A 15302-nucleotide genomic window follows, 5' to 3' on the forward strand; every position below is an offset into this window, starting at 1 on the left:
ATATACAACCCCTTTTCATTCCGCTAAAGTATACGACCCCCTATTTCCTTTTCTTTTCATTGATAAAATTTGATAACGGTCTACGCATTTCTGGAAGCAGAAAGAATGTTGTGGAAAATTCTTCGATGTTTATATAAAAGCGTCCTGCTGGATAAAGAGGGGAGTGAGTTTCGATTGAGAATTTGTGCTGTGAGTGGATTAGCTCTGTTTATTGCGAGGCATTTCGCTGTGTTGTTTTCGTATTTGGAAGTAAATACGTGTGTAAACGTTGAGTTTACGGTGTTGTGTGATAATTGCTTAATTGCTGATGAATAATTTAGCAGTTGTTGACGATATTTCCTGTACATAGTGTAAATAAATTTCCTGTGTTTTTATCAAGAACTGTGTCATCCTTTCAAGAAAGTTGGAAGTCTCACCGAATCCGTTACAATTTGGAGCCCAACGTGGGGCTACTTCAGGACTTTCTTGCAGTAAGTGTGACTTTGGACATTTTTTTCATAAAGACTTTTTAAATTTGGACTTTATTTTTATGGTGATTACTCGCGCAATGGATGAACAATTAAAACAACTTCTGGAAGCAATTAATGCTGTGAAAAGTGACTTGACCGAAAGTATGGCGGCTAATCAAGAACAATTAAAAAGTGGTCTGACTGCAAGTATGTTGGCAAATCAAGACCAGTTAAAAAGCGATTTAACGGTGCTGAAAAAGGACTTAACGTCTAACCAAGAAGAAACTAAAAACGACCTTATTTCGGTAAAGACTGTGATGGAAAATAAATTTAATGACATAGAGCATCGAGTTGATGCTATTGAAGAAAAATTTGATACCGTTGAAAGCCGATTCAATGCTGTAGAAAATAAATTTGAAGAAGAAGATAGAAGATTTCATCTACTTAAAGAAGAGATCTTTTAAGAACGTGGAAAGGAGATTGGCGACCGCGGAAAGCAGCTCTGTACAGTTTGGCGCTCCCACATCGGTTGCTCGACCGTCCATTAAACTTGCCACATTTGATGGGAAAACTTCGTGGCAGGTTTACAAAACTCAATTCATGATAGTGGCGGAAGCGAACGGATGGGACTCTGCTACCAAGGCCTGTCATCTTGCAGCATCCCTGAGAGGTGACGCAGCGGACATTCTCCAGACCCTTCCGGACAGCCAGCGCCTGGATTTCGCCGCCCTCAAATCTGCGTTGGAGCTTCGCTTCGGTGAGAAGTGCCAGAAAGATTTCAGCCGACTCCAGTTGAAGTCCCGTTTCCAGAAAACCGGGGAAACCCTGCAAGAGCTAGCGGCGGACGTCGAGAGACTGTCTCATCTTGCTTTTTGCGACTGTCCTGCGGATGTTCGAGACAACCTGGCACTCAACTACTACATCGACGGTGTTCGAGATCCGGAAATCCAGAAAGCGCTACAGATGGCGGATGTCAAAGACCTGAATTCTGCTGTTGTGTATGCGATGAAGTTGGAGGCCGCCCAGCAAGCAACCCGCAAGGATCACCATTCAATCCGCGGCGTGAAAACTGATGAGCTTGATCCGGGTTCGTCACGTTTTGATGAACTTGAAAAGCAAATGAAAGAAATTGCAGGAACCCTCAAAAGGATTTCGGCTCCCAAGGACCAAAATCGACAACCACTTAAGTGCTGGAAATGCGGCGGCGAGGGTCACTTACGAAGAAACTGTGAAGCTCGCCAAGAAACCAGAGGGAGGAGCACCTCTCCCTCTCAGGTCCAGGAAAACTAAGCCATGGCAATCTCGCGGGGCGGAGGTCGCCAAATTGGAATGAGCCCCATCTTAAAGTTTTCCAGATTTCATCGACGAGTGGCGGCAGTAATGGACTGTTTGTTTACGCATATGTAAACGGGTTTCCCTGCGAACTGATTATTGACACTGGAGCCAATGTTACAATTATTAGAACAGATGTGGCTCGTCAATTTGGACTCAACATTCTATGGACGCCGCCCTGCGTTACCCTCCAGACTGTTACAGGTGACAAGATCGAGATTGAAGGTAAAGTAAACTTAGAAATTGTGTTTGGAAATGCCACTTACCATCATACTGCATTCGTTGCTGCTATCACAGACCCCTTCATTCTCGGATTGGATTTTTTAAAGAAGTATGACTTCAACCTCGACTTCAAGACAAATGAGCTGCACTCGATGAGAGAAGACATAGCCGTTTTCCCCGCAGAAAGTAATGTAAAATCCGCTCATCAAATAATAGCCCAAACAGATTTATCGATTCCCTCAAGGTCAGAATCATTAATACCTGGCTCCCTTGAAGAAAGCAATAGTTTTCGATTTGGACTCATTGAATACCCCAACTTAAGCAATAGCCCAAAAGGAGTGCTGGTAGCATCTACGCTGGTGGACCTTTCTAAAGATGTAATTCCTGTGCGAGTCGTCAACGTGAGTGAAAGGTCAAGGAATATCCGGAAAGGTGAAGTGCTGGCAACTTGTACTCCAGTAAACTGCATCATTAGAAGAATCAATTCCCACGAGACTGTGTCTTCTGAGTCCTTGACATCGAAGTTAATTGGGAGTGCACCCTTATCGAAAGATCAAAGAACTGCTGCGGAACAATTGGTGGATGACTTCAAGCATCTGTTTTCATCTACATCGGAGGATGTTGGCCGTACGAATTTAACGCAGCATAGGATCTACACTGAAGAACACCCCCCTATTAAACAGCATCCAAGACGACTACCGTTCGCCAAGAAGGAAGAGGTTGAGACCCTCCTGAAAGAGATGAAGGAGAATGATGTAATCGAACCGTCATCCAGTCCTTGGGCCTTTTCCATCGTCTTGGTCCGAAAGAAAGATGGCTCCACCAGATTTTGTGTAGATTACCGACGGCTGAATGAAATCACCAAGAAAGACAGTTACCCTCTTCCACGGATAGACGACACCTTGACACTCTTTCCGGACACAAGTGGTTTTCGACCCTGGACTTGAAGAGCGGCTACTGGCAGGTTGAGATACACCCTGATGACCGAGAAAAGACAGCGTTTACAACTGGACAAGGCTTATGGCAGTTTAAAGTGATGCCCTTCGGCCTCTGCAATGCACCAGCTACTTTCGAGCGTCTTATGGAGACAGTGTTAAGAGGACTTTCCTACGAATCCTCTCTGGTCTACTTAGACGATATCATCATCGTGGGACGCAGTTTCGAAGAACATCTGGCAAATCTTAGGAAGGTGCTGCAAAAGCTTAAGGAAGCCAATCTGAAGTTAAGCCCGTCCAAATGTAATTTGTTCCGCCGGGAAGTGAACTACCTTGGTCACATCATCTCTTCTGAAGGTGTACAAACCGATCCAGAAAAGGTGTCTGCTGTCAAGATTTGGAGTCATCCCGAAAACATCCATCAGCTGCGAAGTTTCCTGGGGCTCTGCACCTACTACAGGAAGTTTGTAAAGGGTTTTTCCAACATTGCACGACCTTTGCATAAGCTGACGGAAAGCAAGCAAAAGTTCGAATGGTCCAAAGAATGCGAAGATGCATTTCTACGACTGAAGGAGGCTTTAACATCAACGCCTATCCTCGCCTATCCTCAGCCTGAAAAATCCTTCATCCTGGACACTGATGCGAGCAACGAGGGCATCGGAGCTGTTTTATCCCAAGAAATTGACGGAAATGAACATGTCATCGCTTACTGGAGCAAATGCTTATCAAAGTCGGAGCGAAATTACTGCGTCACCAGAAAGGAGTTACTGGCCATAGTGAAAGCTGTAGAACACTTCCATCATTACCTCTACGGCCGAAAATTTCTGCTTCGGACAGATCATGCCTCATTAACTTGGCTTTTGAACTTCAAAAATCCGGAAGGCCAGATAGCCAGATGGATACAGCGGCTCCAGGAATATGACATGAAGATCAAGCATCGAAAAGGGTTATCTCACGGTAATGCTGACGCTTTATCAAGGAGACCCTGTCCTGAGAACTGCCACTATTGTTCCCGAATCGAGAAACAGTATGGAACGACTAGCCCTACCGCCTATCAGGTGACAGTGACTCCAACATCATCAGAACCTGATCCATGGAGTGATGACCAAGTTCGAAAAGATCAACTTGAAGACCCCGACATAAAACCAATTTTAGAGTTCATGGAAAGTGACAGTCGACGCCCTAGCTGGCAGGACGTTTCCATCTTCAGTCCTGCAACAAAAAGATACTGGGCCTTATGGAACTCACTCCATTTACGGAACGGCGTGCTACACCGGAAATGGGAATCTGACGACGGCAAAACATCTAGCTGGCAGTTACTACTTCCCCGATCAAGGATTTCAGATGTTCTGAAAGAAATACATAGTAGTGCGACTGGAGGACATTTTGGTGTCTTGAAAACCCCCAATAAAGTTCGGGAGCGCTTCTTCTGGAGCAAGGCGAAGGATGACGTGGAGAAGTGGTGCCATTCTTGTGACACCTGTGCTGCTCGTAAAGGACCGAAGAAGAGAAGCAGAGGGAAGCTACATCTGTACAACGTTGGAGCTCCTTTCGAACGAATTGGGATCGACATCCTGGGTCCTCTACCAAGAACTGCTGATGGGAACAAATACATTCTTGTTTCCATCGACTACTTCACCAAATGGCCGGAAGCATATCCCATTCCAGATCAAGAAGCTACCACCGTAGCAGAGACTCTAGTCCAACATTGGATCTCGAGATACGGAACACCTTTGCAGATTCATTCCGATCAAGGGAGGAATTTCATCTCTGCTGTGTTTAAGGGCCTATGTCAAATTTTCGGAATTGAGAAAACTAGGACAACACCACTACACCCACAATCGGACGGCATGGTGGAGAGATTTAACCGCACAATCCTGAATAATCTCTCACTTATGGTCTCCTGAAATCAACAGGATTGGGACAAGAAGCTACCTTTGTTCCTGCTGGCCTATCGCAGTGCTGTCCACGATACTACCGGATATGCCCCATCTCAGATGCTCTTCGGACGAGAGCTTCGGCTACCTTGTGATCTCGTCTTCGGTCGTCCTCCGGATGCGCCTGCATCGCCTGAGGAGTACATCCAGGATCTCCAGGCCCGGTTGGAAGACGTTCATAACTTCGCACGAGAGCGAATCAACATCGCGGCGGAGAAGATGAAGACCCGATACGACACAAGGTCTACTGGACATGAATTCAACGAAGGCGACAAGGTTTGGTTATGGAATCCCATCCGACGGAAAGGTCTGTCACCCAAATTGCAGTCGCATTGGGATGGACCCTACAAAGTCCTTAACCGACTAAATGACGTCCGTAGTGAGGATCCAAAAATCACCTTATGCAAAACCTAGGGTTGTACATTATGATCGGTTAGCCCCATACTATGGCCATAGTTCATGAGTATTACGTAAACAAAAATGGTTGATAACATAAAAGTTGTAGATAATTTTTGCTTTTAATGTTTAGAAATATTTCTTGTTATTATTTTGTTTCCTGTATCTGTTAGTTATTAATTAATGTGTGTATTTGTGAACTTGTTATAGACTTGTGTTTGCACCCTTTCTGGGGATTGTACTGCCCGGGACGTGCAGTCCTTAGGAAGGGGGCAATGTTACAAATTCTGTAAATAGTAATTATTGTAGTAACGTAACGTGTAAATAGTTTCCCGTAATGAATATACAACCCCTTTTCATTCCGCTAAAGTATACGAACCCCTATTTCCTTTTCTTTTCATTGATAAAATTTGATAACGGTCTACGCATTTCTGGAAGCAGAAAGAATGTTGTGGAAAATTCTTCGATGTTTATAAAAGCGTCCTGCTGGATAAAGAGGGGAGTGAGTTTCGATTGAGAATTTGTGCTGTGAGTGGATTAGCTCTGTTTATTGCGAGGCATTTCGCTGTGTTGTTTTCGTATTTGGAAGTAAATACGTGTGTAAACGTTGAGTTTACGGTGTTGTGTGATAATTGCTTAATTGCTGATGAATAATTTAGCAGTTGTTGACGATATTTCCTGTACATAGTGTAAATAAATTTCCTGTGTTTTTATCAAGAACTGTGTCATCCTTTCAAGAAAGTTGGAAGTCTCACCGAATCCGTTACAATATATATATAAAAGAAGTAACCCCCCCCCCCCCGAAAGTCGGGTCTAGCTACGCCACTGTAAATGGTGAGTTGAATTAACCAGGCTAGACTCTAATATATCGTTTCAGGCATCAATAATTCTCCGAAATAAAAAAGTATGACAAAAAATATCAAAACCTACACGAGTAACCGGAATAATTTGGTATTGGTGTCAAACACAATTATATCAAAATAAATTTTGTAAAAAAATTCGCTAGCAATTGAAATAACCAAGTAAAATATGTGAATAGAGCACATGTACTAACATTTCCTACTTATTGAACTTGCAACTCAATACACATAAAGTAGCTACAATTATTGAGTAGTACGCATAGTAATAATGAAAGCATATCAAAATACTTGTTGAATTTTCAATTTGATAAAATCATAGAGTGAAATGCATAAAATACGTGTGTCACATGTAATACTTTTTACATACAGTGGCTCCCAAAAGTGTTCGTACACCTGCTCGATGAAATAGGATCTTATCCATTGGTTAAAATTAATATTTCGGAACAGGTATTTAATTATAAAATCTATGATCCATTTTCAACAAAAATACATGATTTTTTTTTAATATTAAAACTTTTTTTTTTTAAATCAAACACCAAAAAGTGCCGGAAATTTTATCTCACAAAAGTCTTCGTACACTTAAAAAAAAATGTCCATATATTATTGAATAATCTTACTTTTTATTAAGTTATTATTAAGTAGAATATCATGCAATATTAACAACACCTTTTAAACGTATGGGAATAGAATTCATTCTTTTTTCTTTCTTTTTTTGCGTAATTTCTGAGTAAGTGTTCAACCACACTTCGAGTCTTACTGTTTCTAGCTCTATTTTCTTTTCAAAGCCGTATTTTCGTAATCTAGCCTCCAGATATCTCTAAATATGTTACATTAAGTTCAGATCTGGAGATTAAAGGGGTATTTTCTAAATTTTAGGACAATTTTTAAGGCACTAGACGCAAACTTTGAAAACCGTGCGCTTCTTATCGTTATCTTGATAAAGAACAAAGTTGTTTCCGATAACCAAATTTTTGGCTAAGAGTTTAAAATTGGTTTTTAAAATATTTAAATGAACAGCGTGATTCATTATTTTATCAAAAAATTCCAAACTACCAAATCCTGATGCTGATATGCACTCTCACACAAGAACACTTTCACCGTTCTGATTGACTGATCCAACTAAGTTCTTAAAATTAAATTCCTCATTTTTTCTTCTATTTAACAATTATACGATAATTTAACCAAAAATGCTGAATTCATTTTTATCTGTAAGTAAGACGTAATTCCAAAACGTTTTGCGCTTATTTATCATTATTTTGCGACGAAAAGCGTAAGCTTTCTGCTTTTCGCACGTCCAAGAAAATTTCTGCGGGAAGAGGTCCGATGTAATCCAGCTAATCAGAGAACTTGGGCGAACAATTTTAGGTGAAAATTGAATGTAAAAATTTTCATTTAACTCTGCAGAAACTTTTACAGCAATCAAATGTGTATTTTTCATAATTTCTTAAACTGTAAAACTCTGATCACGCTTTGTTAACTTTGCCAGTTGACCTTCTCTTGCCTTGTTTTCGGTCCGATTCTTTTCTTTTAAGCATTTTATCAAGCACTTTGCAATAGAATGGAATAAATTAACTAGTTTAGAGACATTTCAAACCAGTTTACCGTTACTGTGAGGAAAAAATTCAACTTTCGAATGGTGTTTGTGGTTTTTTACGAATACCAGCCATTTTAAAGTAAAACGCACAATATTAAGGCCAAAATTAAAGCCAAATGACCTTTAAAGGTCAACACAATGCAAAACAAAATAAAAAAACGAAATATGATAATTTTAATCTCTGATTTATTCGAAAAAATTTGAGTGTACGATGACTTTTGCGGCATGTTATTTCTCTGTCTCTTCATTTTTTGACCCATTTCAAAAAGAAGATCCTTCAATATTTTGAAAAAACTGCAGGGTTTTATTTAGAATGACATAGGAATGATGTGATAAAATATTGGACTTCATATTCGAATTCAGTTTCGCGTTATTTTGGTTTTACTAAAAAATTTCAAAGTGTACGAACACTTTTGGGAGCCACTGTATCTTCTTATTGGTTCTTTGAAAAAAATAGAGTTGGTACGGTCTTTGTAACTTACTTTGTGGAAGAATCCTTGACAGACCCTGGACCATGAGCTGCTAGTCCCATATTTGCTAGGGTTCCCAAAAGGTTGAGAACAGCTTCTGTCATAGTAGGACTTGCTCCAGTGCTGGTGCTGTCAGAATGATCTGAAGAGTAATACTGCTCTGGAGCAGGTGTCGTTGCTTCTTGGTATGATGGTGCGGAAGAACTCATCGAGGCAGCTAAACCTTGGGCTACTGCATTCATCAGTGCCAAAGGGATCTTGTTGTTGGACATGACGGAAGAAAGGGAACATAGTCTGTAAAGAATAATTGTACTTACTGCTAAAGATTTTACGAAACATAAAACACCATCAATACACATAAAGTTTCTCCGGTAATATTGCTCCTTTACTAAAGGCTGCTAATTAGTATCCCCCTCCCTCCGCCAAGTTTACTTATACATAGACTTGCCAGATTTCTGAAATTGTCAACCGCGACACCAGAATGCCCCCCCCCCCACCGTCGTTAGTATTCGAAGAGTACATACCCCTGACTAATTTTTGGAGCATTTTTATAGGGCAGTTTATTCTTAATGCCATGAATAAACGGTTACTAGTTATGAACCTAAAACAGGGGGGATAAAAAATGACATATGCAGATAATTTGAGCATTACACTTCCTATTTACAATTCATTTTAGTTAGAAAAAACGTTTTGAATGAGGAATTAAAAATTGAACAATATTTAGATATACTTTTCATTCAATGGCACTTTTTTAGAGTCTTTTTTGGTTTGATGGAAAGATCTCACAAGCTAATCTAGTATTAATTTTACAAGTCAATGCTAAATGATATAAATTAATTATCCTAAATAATCTTACACAAGTAATGATTTTTAGACCTTTTTGGACATTTGTAATCAAATTTATCTTTTTCCGGGACGTGAAGTAAACCGACCGGGACACCGGGATTTTGTTGGAAAACCGGGATTGTCCCGGTCAAACTGGGACGTCTGCCAAGTCTCCATATACAATATCTACCCGCAATTTTCATTGCTGCTGTCCAGGTGCTAGGTTGGGTTCGAGCAAAAGAAATAGTGTACAAGCCCCGTCCTGCACCTATTAATGCTGCCTGCGGCAGATGACAGTTGGTGATAGATTGGCTTATAGACTCCATGGTGATTTCAATGCTTTTGCATCAACATTATAATGTGAAGATGAGAGATTTATCGTCTGCCGACCGAAAAGTAATAACCAAGGCCCGACAAATATTGCATAATTTTAGGTGCCAGGAAAAAAATTTAATTGCGAAACAAATTATTTCTTGGAGTCATTTTTTTCGCTCTAAAAGAACTAGTCGCCAAGTTAATTTGGGACCCTGATAATAACTATAGTAAAAGCGAAGTAATCAACAATAAAATGCGAAAATATTTATCAGCTACAAATGAAATAATATAGAAATTAGTAAAAAACAAAAATAGGTAGATAAAACGAAAAAATAATCAATGCAGTGTAAAAAGATTTATCGTTAGTACTAAATAAATGAAAAAAAAAAATTATTATTTATCATATGAATCGCTATCTTTCAATCACAACGATAATTGATTGAGAAATGAAAGGGTAGGACAAAGTGAAATAATGAGCAATCTTAATTTACCAAAAAAAAAAAAAAAAAAAAAGACGTCATGGTTTTGTTTGATTTAAAAATGCATACTTACAAACCAGCTGCTCCGCCTTGGTCGCATGTTTGCCTGGCCGTTGTTTCATTGTCTACCACATCGGCGATATCATTCATCGAATCAGGAGGTAAATTGGCCGCTTGCTTTTCCAGTTCCGCATCTCTTCGGATTCTATATCCGATACTCTGTCTTCTGTAGTCATGCCCGTTCAGCAAGCTTGTGGGTTGTGGATGTTTGCTTGAGCTAATTTTTGCCACTTTTGGAATCTTTGGATCTTTCTTCAAGAAAGGTAAAGCTTTCGATAAGAAGTGCAGAGTCTTGTTTTTAATCAACTCACTAAAAAGTAAAATTTTTGATACTGAAATATAACACAATACGAAGTAGTGATGGCGGTTACTAATGTTTTAGATCTAACCATTAATTACACTAAACAATAAATGTTTACAGTGCTGGCCAAATTATTAGACTAAAGAGTTTTTTTTTTTGTTTTTTGTACACTATTTGTACTAAAATACTATTTATTTTACTGTTAAAGTACAGTACATACTGTACACTGATTATTTCGTTATTTTAGCATAATTTAATATTTGCAGGTGTCAGCACTGTCTGCTTTGTTTTTTGTTTATCTACCTACCAGGAACATAACCTCAATCAGCTTAAACAGTTCACTAGTTCTTTTTATTAGTGTGTTCTTTTATATTTAAAGTTAGTTTTAGGTAATTAGTGAGTATGTGTATGTGAGTATACATAATAGTGAGTATAAACAATATTTTACTTCCTTTTTTAAAAAGTTAGAAAATGGTGTAAACTTTGTGAAAAGTATGCCAAAAAGACTTAAAATGCTCATCAAGAACGAGGGAATGCATACTAAATATTAGATAATTATTTCACTGTTCGTTAATGTGTCTATTGTTATGTAATCAATAAAGAATTTGCGTTTAAAACAGACTTAGTGTAATAATTTGGCCAGCACTGTTTTTTGAAAAAAAAAAAAAAAAAAAAAAATAGTAAGAAAAACGGAAAGTGACGCTCTGGTAGCTGCCTATAGATTTAAAATCATTCTGCGGTCTGTATTATTATGATACAGATGAAAGATGTCCTATTGCATACTTACTAAACAAGTGAGGAACTTGGACACTTCTTAATTTTTGTCGTTCCTTCCTTCCTCTCTTTTTTGAAATATTAAACCAATATATACCTATGTTTGACATGTTTAATTATTTCTATATCCAACATAGATAAAGGAAAGTTAGTTTCATGAAACTTTGAAGTTTTTTCGGAGTAACACGTTTTAAGGGGTGCCAAAATGCATTTTGACAATTATTGGGAACTGCCTGTAAATGATTTTTTTCCAGCCGCTATAAATAAAGCCGTAAATGTATGGAACGGAATAAAAATTGCTACAGGCACATGTACCATGCACCCCTATGTGAGTTGGTGCTGATTAGTTTTTGAAACCTATTGCTTTAAAGGAGGAAGGGGTGCAATCCAAAGTTTTTTTTAGCACCTTTTTAAATTTCAAGAAGAAATGCAATATCACAAGAAGTAACGCAAGGATTTAACAAAAATTGATGGGCAGAAGGACCAAATTAAAAACAAGTGCTGATAAATTGGCGTCAATTGCTCTAAGGGTGGTGATGCAATCAAACATTTTAATGCATTTTTAGAAGTAAACAATAGAACTGATAGGAATATTTTTTGTAAGAAAACTACTATTAAAATGCTTATTTTTCCCCCACACGTCCTGCTTTAAATCATTTTCAAATCTAGTTCATTTTCATATCCCAATATGATATGACTTTTTCACTTAAATACGAGGCGTATTTTTAAAGTAAGTTCCGTTTTGATATAAAAAAAGAACGAGTACAGATAGAGCAAAGAAATTTATTGCACAAAAATCTACCATCCTTACGCTATTTTTTGACATTGCTCCCGTGATTTTCCAAGCATTTGTAATAGCGTGGTACAGGTTTTTGTACACCTATTCATAGAAAATTGCCGCCTGTGTAGTCAGCCATGGGATAACATGTTCTCTGAGCTCATTATTGCTGTTGTGCCACAGACCACCTTGGAAAGACTTTAGATGCCGAAACAAATGAAAGATGCTGCGAGCGAGGTGAGGGCAGACCAGAGGATGTTCAAAAACGTCCCAGCCAAAGCCCTGTAAGAGTCCTCATGGTTGACTAAACGGGCGGTAACTTTGTACGAATAGGTATACAAAAACCTGTACCACGCTATGACAAATGCTTGGAAAATCACGGGAGCAATGTCGAAAAATAGCGTAAGGGTGGTAAATTTTTGTGCACTAAATTACTTAGCTCTATCTGTACTCGTTCCTTTTTTATATAAAAACGGAACTTACTTTAAAAACACGCCTCGTATCTTTGCGGCAGTTTCAAAATTACAATTTACGAATCTCATTATGCTAAATTAAAATATGAATTCAGTTATTACTGAACTAAAAATATATAAATTTGTCAAAATATGCATTTAAACTAAATCAAGTAGAGAGCCTTATCACATTGTTAGATCGATTATTGACTGGTGCAGAATACGATTTGAACAATTTTATTTGAATGAAAAGTACTATTCACCTTTTTTACAATAATAAATTTAAAAAAAATCGAATTTGGATTCTTGATATCTTGAATCAAGAGTGTTTGTGATCCGAAATTTCCGAAAATGTTGGATTGCCGATTCCGAAAATTTTGAGCTGACAAAACATTCTAAAACCGAAAATTATTAAAAAAAAAAAAAAAAAAAAAAAAAAAAAAAAAACGTTTTAAGTGGGTTTCTTCAATGATTTTTCTATGCATATTTGAAGAGTTATTACATGGGGAGAGGGGGGGTGGGGAGCGAGCTTCCTCAGAGTTTCCGAAAATTTCACACTGTCTTCAGATAATTTTACTTATTTACTTATCATTCCTGTTTTGAATTCAAATTATGTTTTATACAATCGCTAGTTGCGATAGGACCCATCTCGTTGGATCTTGTCTAGGCGCGCGTGTGTGTAGGGCGTAGACGCAACCTCCCCGGAGTATAAAAAGACGCACCCCGGAGTGGCCAGGAGCCCGTAATTTTACACAACCTCACCCCCTCTCCATTTTAAAAGCAAAATCTGCTTAACTGAAGCCTTAGATGAACGAAGACGATTTGTAACCATGGCAACGAAAATTTGTCCTCCTAATAAATATTAAAACAGCAGTTAAACTTATTTTCGTCGTCATGGTAACCTAAAAAATCAGAGCCACATCAACTTCGGTCAAGTAAGCTTGATGATCAATTTGTGATTGCTCAAAAAACTGTTTGACCACCGATGAAATGGAAAGGCGAACATCCGGTTTACGAACGGAAACGGAAGCATCTAATTCCATGGCAAACGTGGTCTGACAGTTCTGGTTTGATTCATCACAAGCATTATTATTTATGCAGGTATATACTGAAGAAAAAAAAAGAAAAAATTCAATACACTTACAACGGATAAGGTTCGCCATTAAAATCTTGGCCTAAAGGATTTTGCGGAATGAATCCTTTGTTGAGATCACCACACAGTGTATATTTCGGTGACGGTTTCTTGCTATGCGGGCCTTCTCCCGTAGGGCAAGGGCCACTTGATATCATGTAAGGAGGCTTTCGTACTTGGGGAGGCCTCATGAAACGTGACGGGGCCTCTTCGAATGCATAATAACCTTCTTTCTCACCCCTCTGTTCGTCGCAGAAGATTTGTTGACTGCATAACAATGAACAAATCAGCCAGATAATAATCATCTAGAAAAAAAAAATGAGAAAAAATATTAGGGTACTCAGTAATTGGAACAGCAGGTATAATACTTTCCTACACTGTTAAAGATCATCTGCTTAGAAATGAAAACATTAATCTTCTCATATTTTCCAAGCAGTTTTGACTTAGATTTAAATGTCAAATTTAAATTCAAGTAAGCAGATCATCTCAAAAATAACGTGTACGCAGGAAGGAAAGCAGGATTTGAATTTCTCACTGCAGATTTCTCAGTGTTGTGAAAAATATTTTTAGCTCCCAGTTTAAAGATTAACTGAGCGTATTTTTAAAGTGTATTTGGCTTCAATCCGATTAAGACCCATTCAGAATGTTTAAGCTCCCAAAGGGAGCGAATAAGTCCATGGACTACTTAGCTTTACAAGAACTACAGGCGAGTAAAATACCATATTCACGAATGGTACAACATGAGCTTATTTTTGAGACATTCGCATATTCAAACCAATTCGACATGTTCTCATTTTTGAAACAGCCCTATCCTCAGAATTGATACCGTCTGTGCTTTTTTCTGAGTAGCTGATTTGGGTTGTTGAATGTCAACTCTGTTACATTCGTATTGATGATTAAAAAAAAAAGTTTCCTTTCTTGAAATTGCAGACATAACACCAGTTTTAGAACCATTATTTCATTTTATGCTTGTTCTGTAATTGTAACTCCATGATTATAACTATTTTTTAAAGTTTATTTGTCCTCTGTTTCACCAAGTGGTTAAAAAGGTTAAAACGTTTACAAACCCTTCATTAATAACTAATGTACAAATTGATTGTTGGAACCCTGTTATTCACAAATAAGAAGATAATCAATGAAAATATATTAGTTCGTTGGAGGAAATTACTCAAATTGATAAACCAAATGTCTGTCGGATATGATTTGCACCATTAGCAAATGAAGTTCAAGAGCTCTATATAGTCTCTAGAATTTATTTCAATGAATAAATAATCTGAATTCCGTATAAAATGTAAAAAAAAATCCCATAAAGTTCAAAAGTGCATCAGCAGCTTCCTTGAATAATATGATAAGTACTATTTTTGTGGGAATAGCACATTTCTGAAAACTTTCTTTCGAATCCAAAAATGTTCAACCTGTACCTAAAAAAACTTGTTGGAAATTATCGGTAAAACAGAAACGATAATTACCTGTGGACTGCAAGACACCTAACCTATAACAATTTTATTATTTTATTTACTTATTGAACCGTGGAAACAAACTCTTGTTAAGTTTGTGACCTTTTATTTATCTCACAGCACCGGACACTTGATGCAATTATGCCATTTTCATTGGAACAGCCATGAAATATTTACACCATCAAAACAAATTACTCCTCACTTAATTTAGAATGACAAGAGAATAAATAGTTGGAGTCATATTTTATCACGAATATCAAGTACCGGATGGTTTGTTTATCTCCTGATAAAATTAAGCGCTGAAAGGAAGTTGTTGGGATGTCCAATTTTTGACACGCAAACATCAACTGACTGTCGTTGAAATGAAATACTCTTCTAATTAACTTTTATTGTATTTCTCAGAGGACCTAGAAGGATATCGACTATTTCCGGAATTAAATTTCATGTTCATTAAGTTGCATACTCAAAATGGCTTCGTGATTGCAATGAATTTTCTCTTGATACTCATCTTTTTTAGCTGTCCAAGTGAAAATC

The 15302-nt window shown here is 37.9% G+C and overlaps 1 protein-coding gene across 1 annotated transcript in view; it reads right to left on the bottom strand.

Annotated features, from left to right (window-relative positions):
• LOC129222510 (uncharacterized) overlaps positions 1–15302 on the bottom strand; it is a 56523-nt gene that overhangs the window by 8450 nt on the left and 32771 nt on the right. Inside the window, exons 2-4 of the mRNA XM_054857022.1 lie at positions 13324–13616; positions 9888–10184; positions 8208–8489 (exon numbers count right to left, since the gene is read on the bottom strand). Coding sequence (XP_054712997.1) covers positions 8208–8489; positions 9888–10184; positions 13324–13616 — 872 coding nt within the window. The remainder of the gene's footprint in view (positions 1–8207; positions 8490–9887; positions 10185–13323; positions 13617–15302) is intronic.

This window comes from Uloborus diversus, chromosome 5, assembly GCF_026930045.1.
Source record: "Uloborus diversus isolate 005 chromosome 5, Udiv.v.3.1, whole genome shotgun sequence".
Classification (NCBI taxonomy): Eukaryota; Metazoa; Arthropoda; class Arachnida; order Araneae; family Uloboridae; genus Uloborus; species Uloborus diversus.